The sequence below is a fragment of the Meles meles genome, chromosome 14 (genome assembly GCF_922984935.1).
Source record: "Meles meles chromosome 14, mMelMel3.1 paternal haplotype, whole genome shotgun sequence".
In the NCBI taxonomy this organism is placed as follows: Eukaryota; Metazoa; Chordata; class Mammalia; order Carnivora; family Mustelidae; genus Meles; species Meles meles.
Genome location: NC_060079.1, coordinates 39,850,535 through 39,870,682, shown reverse-complemented (window position 1 = coordinate 39,870,682; position 20,148 = coordinate 39,850,535). Strand labels below are relative to the sequence as shown.

The 20,148-nt window shown below is 35.4% G+C and overlaps 1 protein-coding gene across 4 annotated transcripts in view; it reads right to left on the bottom strand.

Moving 5' to 3' along the window:
• TDRD3 (tudor domain containing 3) overlaps positions 1-20,148 on the bottom strand; it is a 167,952-nt gene that overhangs the window by 55,005 nt on the left and 92,799 nt on the right. For all 4 annotated transcript variants that reach the window (XM_046028287.1, XM_046028288.1, XM_046028290.1 and 1 more), the window contains exons 7-10: positions 19,047-19,196; positions 12,822-12,962; positions 9,858-10,014; positions 8,854-8,979 (exon numbers count right to left, since the gene is read on the bottom strand). In XM_046028287.1, coding sequence (XP_045884243.1) covers positions 8,854-8,979; positions 9,858-10,014; positions 12,822-12,962; positions 19,047-19,196 — 574 coding nt within the window. The remainder of the gene's footprint in view (positions 1-8,853; positions 8,980-9,857; positions 10,015-12,821; positions 12,963-19,046; positions 19,197-20,148) is intronic.

The window sequence follows — 20,148 nt, the reverse complement described above, 5'->3', positions numbered from 1 at the left end:
ATATAATTATAAATTTATATATAATTATGAAATTAAATTTTATATATAATTATAAATTTATATATAATTATTAAATTCAAATCACTACCAAATTTACATTCATAGTCGGGACATTACATGTGCAGCACTGTAGCATGTTTTTTATTTCAGTATTCCATAGATTACGTGAGATATTCAACACTTTGTTAAAGAATAAGCTTTGTATTAGATAGTTTTGCTCAACTCCAAGCTAATGCAAGTGTTCTGAGGACATTTAAGTTAAGTTAGGCTACGGTGTATCAAATGCAGTTTGACTTATGGTATTTTCAAATTACAACGGGTTTATTAGGTTGTAACCCTATTTTAAGTCAAGGAACATCTGTATTTGGGTGATCTTCTCTTGAGGAAACCCTTCACAAGAACATCTGGCCTAAAACATACATATTCTCTTTGACTTAGTTTCCCACCTTTCCAATTAAGCCATTACCACTATATTACATTTCCGTCCTACAGCCCCTTCTTCAGCTTTCAAAATTTGAGCTATAAATGTTTAAGTCAAACTATTTAAGCTGATTTGAAACTTGATTAAAATAAAACAAAAACAAAAAAGACACCTACAACTATCAAAAGCCTGCAACATCATGTCAATTAAGCATCAAACCACCAATATTACATCTGCTAACATCTAAATATATTATTTATATCTCAAATTATGCAGAATTTGAAATTACACAGTAATGTTAATCAAGTAAATGCTACTTCTCACAAAATTCACAGGAAATAGAGTGATGGAACACCACAAAAACAGTGTATGTAGTGGAATCTGAATATTTTTCTGCCACTGGAAAGAGATAATGGAGCATCTTAGGCAAGGGGGTAGTAGGATCAAATTCATGTTTTTGTTTTGCTTTTTTTTTTTTTTAAAGATTTTATTTATTTATTTGACAGACAGAGATCACAAGCAGGCAGAGAGGCAGACAGAGAGAGAGGAGGAAGCAGGCTCCCTGACAAGCAGAGAGCCTGATGCGGGGCTCGAACCCAGGATCCTGGGATCATGACCTGAGCTGAAGGCAGAGGCTTTAACCCACTGAGCCACCCAGGCGCCCCTTTGTTTTGCTTTTTAAAGATTTTATTTATTTGAAAGAGAGTGAGATCACTAACAGGGGGGAAGGGTAGAGGGGGAAGCAGACTCCACTCCATGCTCCACACTAAGCAGGGAGCCCGATGTAGGACTTGATCCCAGGACTCAGGGATCATGACCTGAGCTGAAGTTAGATGCTTAACCAACCAAGTCAACCAGGTGCTCTCAAATTCTTAAAAGATGACTGACCACGACATGGAGAACAGGATGATAAAGATCTGTAAAGATTCAGTGGAGCACTGATTAAGTCCTGGAGTAGGATAGTAGGGGTGGAGATGAGGGGATGATGAGTGGAGAAGGCTGTTGCTGCTACTGGTAATCATGACGATGATGATGAATGTGGTGGTCGAGGTAGAACTGCCTTTATATGGAGCCTTAAGTGCCAAGCACTATGCTTAGAATTTAACCTGCGTTACCTAATCGATCTTCTCAACAACCTTACAACTTAGGTGCTGCTCCTATTTCCCCATTTCCCAATAAAGATATTAAGGTTTAAGAAGTTATGTAACTTGCCCAAAGACATACAACTGGTAAATACAGAAGTTGTGAGTCGGGGTGCCTGGGTAGTTTAGTCTTAAATCTTAAAAAAAAAAAAAAAAAAAAAAAAGATTTGTGAGTGAAGTTAGTAAAAGAATCAGTCGTATTATCTACAGCAGAATCCTGTCCAAGTCTCTCCTTCTTTTGGTAACAGAATCCTGCTTTGAAGGGGAAGGTAGCTGTGGGAACTACTCCTTCCTCTTTACATATAATTCTGATGCAATCAGTTAAATCAATTAATCAATTAAGATGTCCTGTGCTTTCCTGACCAACAGGCCTTTCCTGACTAAGAAGGCCTTTTCCTGTCTGACTTTCCTGGTATGAGGACCATTTCCTTGTTTCTGACAAATATTTTTTTTAATTACCTTTTATCTCATATTATAAATGGAGATTTAACATACCAATACCTAGAGTGCTCATTCTCCACATCTCTTTGGGTGTCTATCCTAGCAACTCCATATGCATGAATGGCAAAATCCCTAGTAGGACTCGGTTGAGCTTGGGTAACCAATAATTATATGATTAAAGGTATTTATCTCCCCCCCCAAAAAAATTTATTTGCAAAGTTGAGTCTTTTTACCTACATATATGCCATTATATATTGGCCTTATGCTACACCTGGAGCTACCTGAGTCAATTGTTGCTGCCATGTGGAGACACTCTCTCAACAAAAAAAAAATTAGCAGAATGCAGAGACAGAAAGATTTCCCAGTTACTGAGCAAAAAAATTCTTTTTTTGCTTATTTGTATTTCTGCATCTTAAAGCAAACTAATTTAGAAGTTGGTGCCAGAAAATAGGATGATACAAGTGACAGAATCTCAAATGTCAAATGTCAAATGTTTTAGCAAAGTGCAGGATTGTGAAAATTTCCTCATCCCCTAACAGGAAATTGGAACTCTTTAGTGTGTACTTAAACTGTAGCCTATTGTCTTGAAACTGAAACTGCCTAACTAGGGACACTGATGCTTTAAAAGAATGTGGTATGAAAAGAAGGTGCTGGTTATTTCTTACTGCCTTCATACCCTACAAGAAAGACACAAGTCACCAACTTTGAAAGTACAAGGGACACAGATACAAGTAGGTAACAGGTGCTCTTCTCAATTACCATCAATAAGCCAAAAAGGCAGAATCAGATAATCGTACTTCTTGAGGAATTACAGAACTCTATGAACCAGGAAACAAAAAAGGGAAAGCAGGAGATAAGACTAGATCCTGGAAAGAGGAAGCTTGATCACCTATGACTATGTCCAACATTTATAAATGTTGGGTGAGTTCTTAGTTCCTATATTTATTTAATTTAAATCTTATCCTTCTCATAAAAATGTCTCTATTTGAATTCTCTTCATATTTTTCTAAGTGTTTACCCTGCATATAACTAGGTTATATTCTTTATTCTGCTTTCTAAAATTTTGGTGCAAAATATGAAGAAACATATATAAAACTGATAACATAAAATGTATGGAATAAACTACACAAAAATGGGAATGGTAGATCTAAGAGATGTTACTATGTCCACTATTCTCACAATGCCTCTTGTTCTCCATTCAGAACAAATTAAGGTTATCCTGTTCTTATTTAGATGTAGAAAGTTAAAAGAATAAAGTCACTATCTCAAGGCATTCCTATCCCTATCTCTGGCCAACCTATCTTCCATGATAATAGAATGAATCAAACCTACTCTTTCTGTCTCAAGTTGAAACTGAAAATACATATTCTCAGTGGACATCGTTTTAAGTGGTAGTTATATGTGGAACAAAAATTGATTTCTGAAAGTTGGCTTCATTATCTAGCCACCAATTATAATATCTAGTCTGTAAAACCAAATTCAAAAAGAAAAATCTATATACAAGAGCCTTTGGAACACAACCCTATCACAAGCTGATCAATTAAATCTTCCTCAGTTGACATCAAGTCATTACATATCACATAGAAACACTTTAATTAGTGATTACTCTCAGAGAATAATGTAATCCAACCTCATTTTTTTCAGAATACTGATAAATATGTCAACTAGAATTATGTTTGATTCCAATTTAAATGTTATGAGAAAAAGTCTAAGTACATGTGATGATCAATGACCTCTGACAGAACTTTTAAAAAATTAGAATAAAGAAATGATGGCACCCTTTTAAAGAGGATTATATGATATAATATGAAGGTAAATGTATTACTAACCTGCCTTAAATTTGTCAGAAGTATATCCTTAAAGGACACATTTTTCCCCCAAGAAGCCTGACACATTACACAGAATCTGCTATGATAATAATAAGTCCATCCAGGCCTACATTTACTCAGCTAAAAGATGATTTTTAGGATATTAAAATTAAACAAAATCCTGACACAGCTCATATGATACAAAACATAGAAGCAAGAAAGATTTGGGCACCTAGGTAGCTCAGTGGGTTGAGCCTCTGCCTTCAGCTCAGGTCATGATCTCAGGGTCTTGGGATCAAGGCCTGCACAGGGCTCTCTGCTCAGCAGAGAGCCTGCTTCCCCCTCTCTCTCTGCCTGCCTCTCTGCCTACTTGTGACCTCTCTCTAGCTCTCAAATAAATAAATCTTAAAAAAAAAAAAAAAAAAGAAGCAAAAAAGGTTTGATTATTCAACTAAATTAGAAACAAAAATGTAAAAACCCCAAATAAATGTATCACTGAGTCATGATTATTTATAATCAATCTGGGACTGTAACAGACCCACATAATGACACCAACATTATGAACATTAAAATTATAATATCCTCACTTCTTTCATTAGTTGTTCATGAAGCATTCATGAAGCATTCAACTCATATTTTCAGGATAGAAAAGATTCTATCTTTTCTCCAAATTTTCCTTAGAAAAATGGCCAACATTTTCTCCCATCAATGAAGAGTCAATTTAGAACTCAAGATTTATAGAACAATGACCAAATTCTGAAAGAACACCAAAGTGGAGATTCAATTTTATGAAAGTAAAAAGTTATTTTAGGCTTTGTTTCCAATTTAGAAAACACATAAAATCATAAAACGAGAAGAAAAACAATTCAGTGCATTTCAACAATTCAATCCATTGACTTACTATGAACCCCAGTTTACCTAGGAAAACTGCAGTAGCATTGAGTGGGTTAACAAGAGAAAGAGTAACAGTGAGGTTGGCAAACACAAGTGAGCATTCACATCTCTCCTGTCACCTTCACTGTAATAGGATTGATTACATGAAGGCAGAGCCATGGCAATGTAAGAAACATCTATAAGCACAATAACCTTCAGTGTGTATGTTATACATATCAATTTGTCCAGCTCTTTGTGGTCATGTGTGTTATAATCAATCTCTCATGAGTCAACATCATCAAAGAAAAAGTTTTGGGTAGGAAGAGTCACTACTGACAGAATCAACTTTTGGTCAAACATTTAAAACAATGAAATATTAAACCAAACAGTATTTTCAAGTCTATCTGATTAAAGTATTACCCAGCCATTCAAAATAACTGATTGGTCTTATTTTGGCAATAAAACTTTGAAGTAAAAGATTAAATATTATTAAAGATTACAGGAATACCTCATTTTATTGCACTTCACAGATATTACTTTTTTTTTTTTTTAACAAATTGAAGGTATGTGGCAACCCTCCACCCAGAAAGTCTACTAGCACCATTTCTCCAACAGCATTTGCTCACTTCATGTCTCTGTCTCTCATTTTGGTAATTCTCACCATATTTTAAATTTATTCATTATTATTATATTTGTTATGGTGATCTGTGATCAGTGATTATGACCTTCTGAAAGCTCAGATAAACAGTTAGCATTTTTTAGTAATAAAGTATTTTTAATCAAGGTATGTACATTGTTTTTTAGACATAAGGCAATTGCACATTTAATAGCCTACAGTATAGTATAAACATAACTTTTGTATGCATTGAAAAACCAAAAAATTTATTTGACCCACTTTTTTGTGATATTCACTTTATTGCTCTATAAGCTTTACTGTGGCGGTCTGGAACTGAACCTGCAATGTCTCCAAGGTATGCCTGGAGAAATATATATCATGTCTGACTGCTGTATTCATAACTGCTTCTGCTAAGCCTTTATATTTTGTTCAGTGTTGTTTACACTAAGTAAATGATAAATTCTTTTTAATAAGTATTTCTATGCCCCTTTTAATTTGTGTTTTTTTCTGTCTCACAAACTAGACAATAAGCTTCTTAGGGGCAAGAGCTACAAGATCCCTCTATTTCCCCGAATGTTTAGAAAAAGCTGTTTTATTATATCCTGTATCCCTACCACTAGCCATAGACCTGGTATAAATAAATAACTACATAAAATACATTTATAGAATGAAGAATTCCTTGTAACCCATAGAATGCAGTCTTGCTTCAGTCTCAATCCCGTTTTCCACCTTGCAGAGAAAAAAAAAGTTGTTTTCATGAAGGCACCAAACAAACTTGATTGCTCTCACGCCAAAAACCCTTTCACAGTTTTGCACTGCCATCTAGATAAAATAAAAATTCCTTAGGGCAAAGTCCTCTGTATCTGTCCCCAGCTTACCACTTCTATCTCTGGCCCTCTATCCTCATCTCCCCTACACCAACCCAAAGATGGCAAACTGCTATACTGCTGTCTCCAAGCCTGGACACCCAGAGCTCCCTCTACTTGGACTGTCCTTGATCCAGCATTGCTCTGTGGATTTGTCTAAGATGCCACCTCCTCCAAGAAGCGTTCTGCCCATCTCCCATCTTTTTTAGCTGGCTTGCCCTCACAGTGCTTCTAGGAAAGAATGAAAATTTTGCTTCTCTGAGAACAGTGGTCACCAAATACGACAGAAAACTAAGGGGCACTTGGGTGGCCTAGTCAGTTAAGCATCTGACCCTTGATTTTGTCTCAAGTCATGATCTCAGGGTCGTGAGATCAATCCTTGCATTGGGCTCTGCACTGGGTGTAAAGCCTCCTTCAGATTCTCCCTTTTCATCTGCCCCCTCCCATGCTTATGTTCTCTCTCTCTTCAAAACCAAAACCAAAACCAAACCAAAAACTAATATAAGTTGGAGGGGGTAATTTCTGGTGTTAGGATGAATGCAGAACATGTGATTTGGGATCAAATTTAGAGGCTGTACTGTACAAATATTAAAATAATAATTTCTTGAATTTAGGAATTTATGAAGGTCACAGATTATATTCTCTGTAAAAACCAAGGATCTGGAATATTATATTAGATATATTTTATAATGTCTATATTTTTCTTGTATGTTAGCAGATTCTGTCATATTAATAACAGTGACATAAAGAAAACACATCTATTAAAACACTCACCTGTATTACCATATGCATTCATAAATTTCTGTCTCCTTAGAAGCAAATCTCTCTAACACTGATGTTTGTTTTTTAGTGTAGTACTTATGTCATGTTTTTGATACCTTTTTGCAAATGGAATGCTAATATTATTTCATTTTGTTGGTATAAAATATGTTTTGTAAGAACTGAAGTCTTATAGGTACAAAGGTCACCATAAAATTACCATTTCGGTCTCAACCTCATTATGATTTTGGAGACACTCAGGAATCAAAAGCAAATGACAGAAAGAGAAGGATAAGTGAAAATCACATAAGTTCTGATTGGGAGAGTATAAAGGAAATTGTGATAAAAATATCAGGAAGTCAGAGATTTGAAGAAGCAGTACAGAGTCTGTTGCAGGCTTTATAGAAGCAAAGAAACCTGTTGTGAACTGCTTATGGAGGGGGTCAGGTGGCAAGAACCCGACAACTTCCCGGAGCCGAAAGCCTCCGCAGGCAACATCAAGCAAGAAAACAAGAACTGTGATCTTAATCTATAAGGAACTAAATTTTGCTAACAACTTGTGAGTGTATAAGAGGACCTTAAGCCTCGGCTAATATCATAGCCCCAACTGAAATCTTAAGCAAAGGCCTCAACTAAGTTTGCTTAGACTCCTGACCCATAGAAACTATGAAATAATTTGCATTGTTTTAAGTCACTGGCTTCATGGTAATTTATTAAACAGCAATGAAAAACCTCTACATTATGCTTTATAACCAAGAAAATATTACTGTTGTGGCGCGTGGGTGGCTCAGTGGGTTAAAGCCTCTGCCTTCGGCTCAGCTCATGATCCCAGGGTTCTGGGATCGAGCCCCGCATCAGGCTCTCTGCTCAGCAGGGAGCCTGCTTCCTCCTCTCTCCCTCTGCCTGCCTCTCTGCCTAGTTGTGATTTCTCTCTGTCAAATAAATAAAATATTTAAAAAAAAAGAAAATATTACTGTTACATGTGTCTGCTTACAAATCACATCTAAATCGAACTTCTTTTTTTTTTTCAAAATACACTGCCTTTTCTTTATAATCTAGCAATGGGCTTCCATTTTCATGAAATCTGGACACTGAATTTGTTATCAAAGCATTTTATCTCCAAGCTTTTATCTAATTAAAAATATATCTGAAAGAGAAAACTGAATTTAAAAGTGTATTTCCCTAGCTTTTTGGAATCATATTTTTGGGGAGCCAGGGGGTGCTGGAGGAAGGGGCAGAGGGAGAGGGAGAGAGAGGATCTTAAGCAGGCCCCATGCCCAGTGCAGAGCCCGACATATGGCTGAATCTCACAACCTGAGCCAAAATCAAGAGTTGGATGCTTAAACGACTGAGCCACCGAAGCGCCTCTGGAGTCATATTTTAAAAATATATTATTTCAGAAAACATTTATTATATCCTATGCTTAGAAAAATAGATATACATTTAACGTACTTATTTATCTTTTCAGTATTTACATTAATCACTAAAATATATCATATTAAGGAATATATAATATTGTGAGAGCATATTGACTCATTGTGTGAACATTTTCATATGATATATAATACATGGAAAAAGAAGAGATAGACGATTCACAGTCAAAATGTCATATAAGATTATACAATATAAATTCTCCAACATAACTATCTGTTTTCATAGCTAAATCTGTCATCTAGTAAAGGTGGGGGAAAGAGTTTGGTGATATTACCCATCATACAATTAGAGGGCAAAATAAGCTACCTTTTAGTATTTTCAGAATGTAACAATTCAAATTTTATTCTGTGCTTCTGTCAAACAGGAAATTTATAACTAAAATTTTTAACACCCACAACAGAGGTTTGTATTATTGTTTTATTAACCTTTTTTTTTGTACAATTCCAAATAAAGGTTGGTCTTTTAAAAAGAAATCTACTTTAAGTTAGCCTACCTTCCACACTCAATGTCCCCATTTTAGACTCCAGGAAATCAAATAATGTGCTTGGTGCTGATGGCCTTGCATTTCCCAGTTCCTCCTCTTCTTCAGATCTTATTCTCCCCCTTCCTTTTCCTTTACCTTAAGAAAAAAAGCAAGATATATTTATTGTGCATGCAAAAACAAAAGGAGAAAACACACTAAAATATAATCATCAGTCACTTTAAGTTTGATTTTGTATTTCTTTTCATATTTTTCGGTATAGTCTATATCTTTTAAATAGAAGTTTTTAAATGATAATATACATATTTTAAAGATTTTATTTGTCAGATAGAGACAGAGAGAAAGAGAGAGAGGGAGGACAAGCAGGGGGAACAGCAGGCAGAGAGAGAAGCAGGCTCCATGCTGAGCAAGAAGCCCAGTGTGGGACTTGATCCCAGGATGCTGGGATCATGACCTGAGCCAAAGGCAGATGCTCAAACAACTGAACCACCCAGGCATTCCTTTAAATGATTATATTAACTAATACCTTCAGTCCTCTAAATGATTTATTTGGAAATTTAAATTTGTTCATGTTCTCTTATCTTCTAAGAGAAAAAAATCATTTTTATAAAATTTTTCTTTAAATCCTTATCCTTTCAAAGAATATAGGAATAAGGCTTGAATGACTAAAGAATAACACTAAGTAAAAGTTATGCACTTGTTAATTTTAAAAAGTTTACAGACTAGTCATTTATGTAAGGGGCATAGTTCTAGAAATTATGAATAGATCTACTCACTTCATATCCTATTTTCTCTACTGCTTATCACAACCCTGTTAAATATTAGTAGACCTACTGTACATAAAGATGAAGATAAACAGACTTAGAGTAAGTTAAACAAGTCTCTGTGGTTCCAAAATTAGTGCTCCTTCCACTTACCACAAATAGAAATGAATTTTTAACTCCCACTCCCCCAAGACAAAACTCCAGCCTAAAAAGCAACCAATACTATCTGGCACATTGCTTAATGAATTCTACCTCTCAGAGGTGGTCCTGTAACAGGTTTGTGTTTATTGCTGTTAAGAAGTACATTCAGTGCTGCTTCTAAGTTGTTGTCATTATCCATAAGAGCTTGCCTCGATGCTTCTTTACTGAAGCCCATTTCGGTTATGTGTTTCAGAGCCTTCTCATCAACCTGTAAGAAATTAAGGGCAAAGCTGTGCTGATGGCCATAAATAAACAAGGTATAAGTTTTTAACCATATACTGTTTTTGAACTAAAAGTTACAACTCCTGCTTATGGAAAAATGTCATACTAATACATCACTCACTTGCTGCTTTTTCATATCAACAGTTAAGAAAAAATCTATATGATATGTGGGGTTCTGCCTCTAGTACTCTTTGACTTCACAACTACCATAACAAATGCAAGAAAGAAGGAAAGGAAGAACATATGCATGCAAAAGAATGTGGTACTTAGTCATTAGAATAATTTATGTACATTCAAATTTTACACTGGTATTTCAAATTGTCCTTTTGATGGTCTCCTTCAGTTTTGAGTAATAGCTTTGTTGGATAATAGTTCTTGGTTAACAGGTTTTTTTTTTCCCTTTCAGTACTTTCAAGATATCACCCCACTGAGTTCTTGCTTCATAGTTTCTGATCAGATATTGGTCATATATCTTATTCAGGATCCATTGAATTTGATGAATTGCTCCTCTCTCACAGCTTTCAAGATTTCTCTGTCTTTAGCTTTCAGCAACTTGATTATAATGTGTCTTGGCATATCTCTCTCCCTAAGTTTATCCTATTGGAGTTCACTGAACTTCATGGATTTGTAGATTCATAATTTCATTGAATTGGGGAATTGGGGGCCATTATTTCTTCAGATAGTCTTTCTGTTCCTCTGTCTCTTCTCCTATTGGGATTCCCATACATAATGTATACATTGGTACATTTGATGATACCCCGTAAGTCCCTTAGCCTCTATTTTTCTTCACTCTTCTCTCTTTCTGCATCTTAGACCTAATAATTTCAATACCCTGTATTAAAGTTCACCAATTCTTTCCCCTACCTGTTCCAGTCTGATGCTGGATCTCCTAATTAGATTTTTTATTTCAGCTACTATACTTTTCTGCTTCAGTAATCCTATTTGGTTTCCTTTTATAATTTCTCTTCTTTTTTCATATTATATTCAGTTAGCCAACATATAGTATAGGACTAGTTTTTGGTGTAGTGTTCAATGGTTCATTAGTTGCATGTAAGAACAAGTGCTCAGGTTCCCTACTTGTTCATATATTATTTTCTTGATTTCTTTTTGTTCTTTGTCAATGGTTCCCTTCAGACCTTTGAGCATACTTAAGATAGTTTATTTAAAGTCTTTGTTTAGTAGATACAATGTCTGGGCTTCTTCAGGGATGATTTCTCTCATTTCTTTTTTTCCTATGAATGGGTCATCGTTTGCTCATTTTTGATATGCTTTGTAATTTTTTGTTGTTGTTGAGAATTGGACATTTTGAATACTGTGTAATGGCAATAATTTGGGAAATTGGATTCTCCCTCCTCTTCAGGGACTGCTATTGCTACTAGATGAAAGCTGCCATCGTGAGTTTGTTTGGTGACTTTTCCAGACTTTCTTTGCAAGGATTATATTCCTTGAAGTCTCTGTTCCATTACCGACATGGTCAGCCAGTAACCAGCCTCTTTCTTCATCACTCATTATTCTGGATGCTCAAGGGTCTGACTACCAGGCTCCAGAGTTTTAAAATAGTTGTTTCAAAGAGTACTTGTCAGCTCAACAGTTGTTTGGGTGGTGGGGCCAATTCCTGGAGCTCTCTACTCTACCATCTTTGTGATGTCACTCTCTTTATGTGTTTAATCCTTACTATAACCCCAAACTGCTACTGCTGGTCTCTGATGTTCTATGTATGGCAAGACATTCCCTAAAGAAGTATTCTCAATTTACTGAAGTTTGAAGGCCTCTTTAGTTAGGAACCATATTTTTTCATCTCACTGTATCTACTCTAAGCTGAATATGTTCAAGGGAGAGACAGCTTGGCCCACATTTATAAATCCATTCTCCTTGGCCAATGACTGATTTAGAAGCAGATATGTGACTTAGCTCTAGTCAAAAAGACATAAATGGAATTTTCTGGAGATTTCAGGAAATATTTTTTTCTCTGATAAAATAGACCCATACACTTTCCTTCCTGCCTTTGAACTTTTTGTGTGAAGTTTTAACACACAGAGAATCCTGTAACTCTGAGAAGAAAGCCAAAAAAATCACAGAGATGCCCACCAGAGCTTTAACATTGTTATACTGCTGAATTTATCAAACTTTATAACCATCTACTTCTGAATTTCTAGTTATATAAAATAATAAATCCCTATTATTTAAGCCAGTCTTAGTATTCTGTGCCCTACAGATAAAATCACCTAAAGTCATTTAACTTCTAAAGGCAGAGCAAAATGAATTCTTGTCAGTTCCCTTATATCTGAGGACACTGCAGCATACCAGAAGTAACGTTGATGTCTACCATTTATCTTAAAAATCCAGGTATATTTTGCAAATGAGACCATAATATACATGAACTTGTTCTAATATATTTTTCCCACAGAGTGAAGCAAAACAAAACAAAATTACTTCAGACAAAATGTGAGAAAGATGTGGGGAAGGGAGGGGATGAACTTGGTGCATCATCTTATAGATTATAATCTCTATTAAATGTCCTCTATTGAATTTGATGGCTTTTTATCAATCCATTCCAAAAGGTGTTATTTGGATATTAGAAATTTAAGTAAAATGGAGGTTTTAAGTAAATCGTCTTTTAATTAACCCAAATTTTCTATAGATTAACTATAATCCTTAATGAAAACCTTCTTAGAATTGTGAAATCTATTCACAATACACTGAACAAAGCCAGTGGTAGTTATGAGAGAGAACAGAAAAACCATGAAGGCAAGGAAGAACACATTAATTTTGTGGTTGATTCTTTAGCCTTACCAGTTCTCTATAAACACCTTCATGTTTCCCCTCGGATTTGGTTGACTTTTCTTTTTGTAAAATTTCCCTATTTCGGTTACCAGCAGCACTCATGTTGAGATTACTTCGAGCACCACCACCACCTCCTCCAAATGTCTTGGTCTTGTGATAAGAGAAAAACAAAAGAGATGTAAGTAAATAACATTTAAAAATAGCTCTAAAGATTAATCTACAACGAAAAACACCTAGTAAAACTGAAGCACCTAAAAGCTTCTTGATTATGTTTTACATGAAAAAAAAATGTTAACTAATTCTTTTTAAACAAATACCTACTGGCCATAATCTCTTCTTTCTACAAGTCCAGATGAAGCAATAAAAAAATTACATTAATTGAAATCTTTAAATCTTCTAGGCAAGTCATCAGAATAAACTTAAGTAGACAACAATATAGAAGAAAATAAAATAGTACCAGCACAATGGAGATAAGGTGTTAAAATAATTCTAGGGTATAATACTTTACTGATATCATGAGACCTGGGTTGTAGAGCAAGTCTATCTTTAGCAAGGCACTAAACATGTCTAGGAATCAGCTATGTTATGTCTGTAATCCAGTAATATGGTTATATAATCTTTTTTTTTAAGATTTTATTTATTTGAGACAGAGGGAGTGCGTGTGCATGAGTGGGGGAGGAGCAGAGGGACAAGTAGATTCCCCACTGAATGGGGAGCTCATAGTGGGGCTCAATTCCCGGATCCTGAGATCATGATCTCAGCTGGAGTCAGATGCTTAACCCACCTACTGCTTAACCCAGGTGACCCTGATTGTATGATCTTAAAAAGTAATTAATACTAGATTAAAACTCTCATTACTCATTTATTACTTACATTAATTTTATAATATGCCATCTTTTTTTTTTTTAAGATTTTATTTATTTATTTGACAGACAGAGATCACAAGTAGGCAGAGAGGCAGGCAGAGAGAGAGAGAGGAGGAAATAGGCTTCCCGCTGAGCAGAGAGCCCGATGTGGGGCTCGATCCCAGGACTCTGGGATCATGACCTGAGCCGAAGGCAGAGGCTTTAACCCACTGAGCCACCCAGGCGCCCCTATAATATGCCATCTAACCAACTATGTATAAAAACTTTAAAGTTCATTATTTCTTATTTTGCCTGATTTGCTTGAATAATTATGTTTAATCACCTCTGAAAGTCAGATTTGATCTCATTTTTATTAACACTATAGTGAAAAGACTAGAATGTAAAGAACATGAGTTTGGAAAGATACAAAATCATGACTGAAAAGGAACCCACAAGCTGTTACTTGTACAATATCAAATTAAACATCTGGTTATACAATATCTTTATAGTTCTAAGAGATCTAATAAAAGAGGAAGAAGTGAACAGTTGCTTTTTATTAGTGATAATAATAGTTTTACACATGTTTTAAAATTATGGCATAAGAAAGCATCCTAGATATACATTTACATAATACTGGGAAATTGTTTTGAATCATATGAAAATATAAAGAAACAAAACCTGAGAAATAGAAAAATAGTATGGGATAAGCATTAACCAGACAACATATTAAATACTGATCAGCAGTTGATACACCACAATATTTAAATTTTATTTAAACCAAAATTAAAACCACATCTTCAAAGACCATTCATTCTTTGTTTTATGCAATAGATTTGCAATGTCTTGAGGGTCATCACTTATAAAACCATAACGAAAAAATGTGAGTTTATATAACTGTGATCTAAAGTTAATTGGACTGGGACATGGTGTAGTATAGTTAAGAACACAGGCTTTGGAACTTGACAAGACTGGGACTAAATCTTAACTCAAACACCTCCTATCTCCTGCCTTCAGGCAAGTTACTTCCATCTTCCACAAGACAGGTTTCTCATTCTTAAAACAGGGATGAGAAAACCTACCTAATTGGGACATTGTAAGAATTAAATGACACCAACACCACGAAGTGACCAATTTGGTAACTGGCACATGGTAAACACTCACAATCCATGGCAACATTAACTGTTTTGCTTAATATATTAAAACATAGTTACCTGAGAACTCTGGACACTGATGTATTCCAAATTAAATACATGTCTGGAATTTAAATTCCATAACTCCAAAAGTACTTTTTTCTTTGGGTACTAGTGAAGCAGTCCCATCTTCTGGATGCTTTTCTTTATTATTTTCTTCCCATTTTTATGGATTAAACGATAGGATAAATTTTCAGAATTGCTTTTCACTGTTTTATAACAGTTGCCACTCACTAAACATATAAATACCTAGAAACAACACAACTTACACATTATCCATAAGGTAAATGGTGTTGTCCTTGATGAGTGACACCATCTTGTCCATACTGTACAATCTAGGGATCCGTGAAATCATCATGACCATGACACTCATTTGGGCCCTTAATGCTCCCTAGCAATCTTACTATATTTCCCTAGCCCAACTATCTTCCCCATCTACTAGACTGCTACTTACGTATTCCCCTTACTCCTCAAACCTCCAACATCTTCTCCTCCATTGTTACTATTGACCTTGCTTACTACCTCACTGAAAAAAAATGAAATAATCATTACAGAACTTGCATAGATTTTCACTACATCAATCCACCCACCAATATCTACATACTCACTTTCTCTTAGTACTATATATTTTATCTTACTACCATCCACATGAATGTCTAGAGGAATCTAGAGGAAATGAATCCCCCAACTCTATATTATTTCTCAGACCACATCTTACATGATCTTTCAAAAGATTTTGACAAGTTCAATACCCCTTTCTCCATGATGCAATTTCTGAATTCTTTTGTTTTGATCCTATCTTCCTGGTTGCACCTTGGCTGGTTCAATCTCTTTCACACAACCTCTAGTGCTACAAGGGTTCATTTGTTACCCCTTTTATCTTCCCTTCAGCACTCATTTGGTGATCTCATTTGGCTTCATGATTTTCAAAAGGCATCCATATATGTCTACAACTGCCAAATGTGTGTCTCTTCTAAAGCTTGCTTTTTCAATTATACTCTACTGTCTCACTGCCTATGAAGCCACATGGATGTCTCCCAGGCGCACTTCAACATTAGTATGTTCAAAATACCAAATCTTTATCCTCAAACCCATTCCTCTATAGTCTTCTCCAATTCAAAGTAAGCAACTCTAACCTGCCAACTTCTTAGGGCAAAAACACTTGGAATTATTCATGACACCTCTTCTCATATACCACATTCAATATCTCAGAAATCGTGATAGCTCTACTTCTAAAATTCCAGGATCTGACCACTTGGCACCACCTATCCAGCTGCCATCATCATCCTGGCTACCATTATTTTTCCCTCCCTGGATTACTTTAATAATTTCCTAATCATCTGATTCAATTTTCTCTAAAATCCACTCTGAACCTAGCAGCCAGAATTAGCCTTTTAAATTTTTTTTTTAATTTATTTATTTGACAGACAGAGATCACAAGTAGGCAGAGAGGCAGACAGAGAGAGGGGGAGGAAGCAGGCTCCCCGCCAAGCAGAGAGCCCGATGCGGGGCTCGATCCCAGGACCCTGGGATCATGACCTGAGCCGAAGGCAGAGGCCTTAACCCACTGAACCACCCAGGCGCCCCCAGAATTAGCCTTTTAAAGTTGATGTTACTACTGTGCTGAAAACCCTCTAAAGGCTCTCATTTCTTTCTGAATAAAGGTCAGTGTTCTTAACATGACTTACAGAGACCTACATAAGCTGACCTCCATTATCACCCTTGACTTTATATTCTACCTCTTTTCCCTTTGTTCTCTCTGCTTCCACTGGTTACCTTTCTATTCCATGAACATATACTCTTGCTTTAGAACCTTTGCAAAGGCTTTTTCTTCTCATGTAACCATATAGCTAATTCTCTTACCTCCTTTAAGTCTTGGCTCAAATCTCATCATCCTGAGACCTAATCAAATTATTATATTCAAAACTGAAATCTACAACTTACCTATTTAGCATGTTTATATTAGTGTCCTTACTAGACTGTAAATTACAAAAAATTTTAAAAGACTTTCAATCTCTGACCATCTTATTTTATTTATTTATTTTTAAAGATTTTATTATTTATCTGACACAGCGAGAAAGATAGCGAGTGAGAGAGCACAAGCAGGCGTAGTGGCACACAGACAGAGAGAGACGGAGAAGCAGGCTCCTGGCTGAGCAAGAAGCCTGATGCAGGCTCAATCCCATAACCATGGGATCATGACCTGAGCTGAAGGTAGCCACTAAACCAATTGAGCCACCCAGGCCAGGTGCCCCTGACCATTGTATTTTTAAAGTGCACCCTACCCTCAACTGGCACTCCCAACTTCCCAATCTACTCTACCTTTTTTCTTCCTATAGCACTTAACCAACATCTAACCTACCACTTAACTTACTTACTCAGTGCGCTAATAGTCTGTCTCCTTTACTAAATATATAAGCTTAATATGGGCAGGGATCTTTTGTCTATTTTGTTCATTGATTTAACCTAAGCATTTAAAACACTCCCTAGAAGGCACCTGGGTGGCTCAGTTGGTTAAGTGTCCAACTCTTGATTTCGGCTCAGGTCATGCATGATCTCAGGGTTATGAGATTGAGCCCTTGTGTCAGGCTGGGCATGGAGTGTGCTTAAGATTCTCTCTCTCTCTCTCCCTCTGCCCCTCCTCACCCCTCCATGCTCATTCTCTTTCTCTCTCTCTCAAAAATACAAAATAAAATATAAAACACTTTCTAGCATATAGATTTTCAAAAGATATTTTCTGATTAAGGAATAAAGGAAAAATATGAAAATGAAAATCATGGCTTGATCATGTACAGTAGACTCCACCAAATCCATGTGTTTAAATAGATATCACAAAACATCTTTTCAGAACAATTACAGTGTTATATGATTTTGCTGTTCAGACATTTAAATATAAATCTGTGTGTGTGTGTGTGTGTGTGTGCACATGTGTGCATGCAAGCATACTTACCTATATAGAAGGATATATAGATATAGGGATAATCTACTATAATGCACATAGGGTTAGTCCTAGAGTTGCCAGTAACACTAAGCAAGTTCGGTTAGTTTTGAGCTAACAGCAGCTCTCTCATATACAAACTGAGGAGTTTTAAGTTTTTTCAGAAAACTACAGTTCTTTACTTATCAAATATTATGGAAAATATAATGTGATCAATTATGACTTTAAAAAAAGGGAGCATATTACAGTATAATATTCCAGTAAGTAGCTATAACCATATCAAATAAAATTTGGGGAGGAAAGTTTGTGTGAGAAAAATGTGCACCAAAAGAACAACTTTCCTATAATCATTAAGGAATTGATATATACCCAATATACTCTTTTTAAACTCCATAATTTTAATAGCTTTTTGGGAAAGAAGAAATTTATTTTATGTGAACTATGCAAAATGCATTAATTTCAGAATCATTTAAAGTGATTTTTTGAAAAATGTACCTTAGCACATAGGAAATACTGAAGAACAGCAACAGTCACATCTATTGAGTGCATTTAGTGAAGGAAAATTTGATCTGTGCCATGCAGGATTCTAAATGTTTTAAAGATTATCAATTTAATTCTCACAGCAACCCTAGGATGTGGGTACCATTATTATCCTCTTTTCATAGATGAAGGAAAATAAGGCACAAAAAACTAAGTAACCTAACATCAGGATATGCTTCTGGGCTGTCTGATTCCAGAGCTTGTGCTCTTGGACTCTACAAGTGACAGATGATGAAAAGACATTGCAGGAAGGGTGAAAAGGGTAGTCTGTTAGCACGAATTGTCAAGGAGAGGACACCTGGGTAGCTCAGTGGGTTAAGTGTCTGCCTTCAGCTCAGGTCGTGATCCCGAAGTCCTGGAGTCCTGGGATCCAGTCCTGCATCCTGAACTGGGCTCTCTGCTCAGCAGAGAGTCTGCTTCTCCCTCTCCCTTGTCAGCTCCTCCCCCCATCCTACCCCATGACTCGTGCTCTCTCTCTAGCTCACTCTTGCTGTCACAGAAAAAAAAGAGCTGTCAAGGAGATTAAGAAAAAGAACACAGTAGCAAAATGTGTAAGCTCCATACGTTACTGTGGCATTTCTATTGATAAAATATGCAAGAAGAAGGTCAAAAGTTTATTGAATTAGTTACCTTACATGAAAAGACAATAATGATTATGAGTAACCTAAATAGAACATACTGACAAGAAATAAGAGAAATTTATAATGATTTAGTTTCTTACTTCTTTGCTCTTTGCAACTTCTGCAATAGCAGCAGTCCTTTGCTTTTCAAATTCATCATTATCATTTATAGGTTTGACAGGCATTGTAACTTGCAATGTCTTTCTTCGGTCAAGTTCTCTACTATCCACTTGGACATGAGATATGCACTTCTGGTAATAATAAATAAAAAAAAAAAAACACTTCAGTATTTCCAAAAGAGATTCAAGTTTTTCATAAGAAAGTAATACCTTAAAAGAACTGTTCGTGTCACTGACAACTGAGAGCTTATAAAACTATAATTCTTTCTCACAGATTTAAAAAAAAGGGTAGAAAAGTGATTAAATTAACTTTTAAATAAATTTAACAGATAAATAAAATGTAGAGCTACATAAAAATGTGGCTATCTAAAATAGGGCACATATTTAAAATATACATTGAACCAAGAGATTTAAGTTGCATTTGAAACAACTGAAACTTGAAACAATTCTAAATTTTGAATAGTCTATACTACTGTACAAGAAGAGATAAGGTCAGTTTTTTATTAAGAGTTTGATTTCTGTATTATGCCACAATATGGATATGAGGATTATTTTAAGTAGTATGGTTATTTTAAATATAAAGAGCTGTATCTGAACTTATAAACCAAAAACTAAAAACGTACCTGTTCTCTCAATCAGGCTACAAAGTTTTTGGTTTTTAGTTTCATAAGATAAATTAAGAAAGCTATCACTGCCTAAAAGTAAGCCCCGAGTTCTGCTCTCCCTTCTAATCCTCACAGTAAAAATCCTATAAAAAGAACCTTGTCTCAATTTAATAATAAAAAGGAAAACATGCTCTCAAACAAATATGTTAAAAAAAACAGATTTTCAGCAATATAAATATATCCTGTTGATACCAGAACACATCCAGCATTATCTATCTTTAACCCATGTACAAGGCTAAGATAAACTGATAAGAAGTTTTCAGAAAGGACTTAATAAAAAATAATATGAATCGAAACCATAACTTTTATTATATTTCCTAATTTAAAAAACTAAAAAACCACTCTTCATAATCTTGAAAATAGATTATAAGTCTCTCTCAGCAATTCATGGAAGAAATATTATCACCAAAATGTTTAAC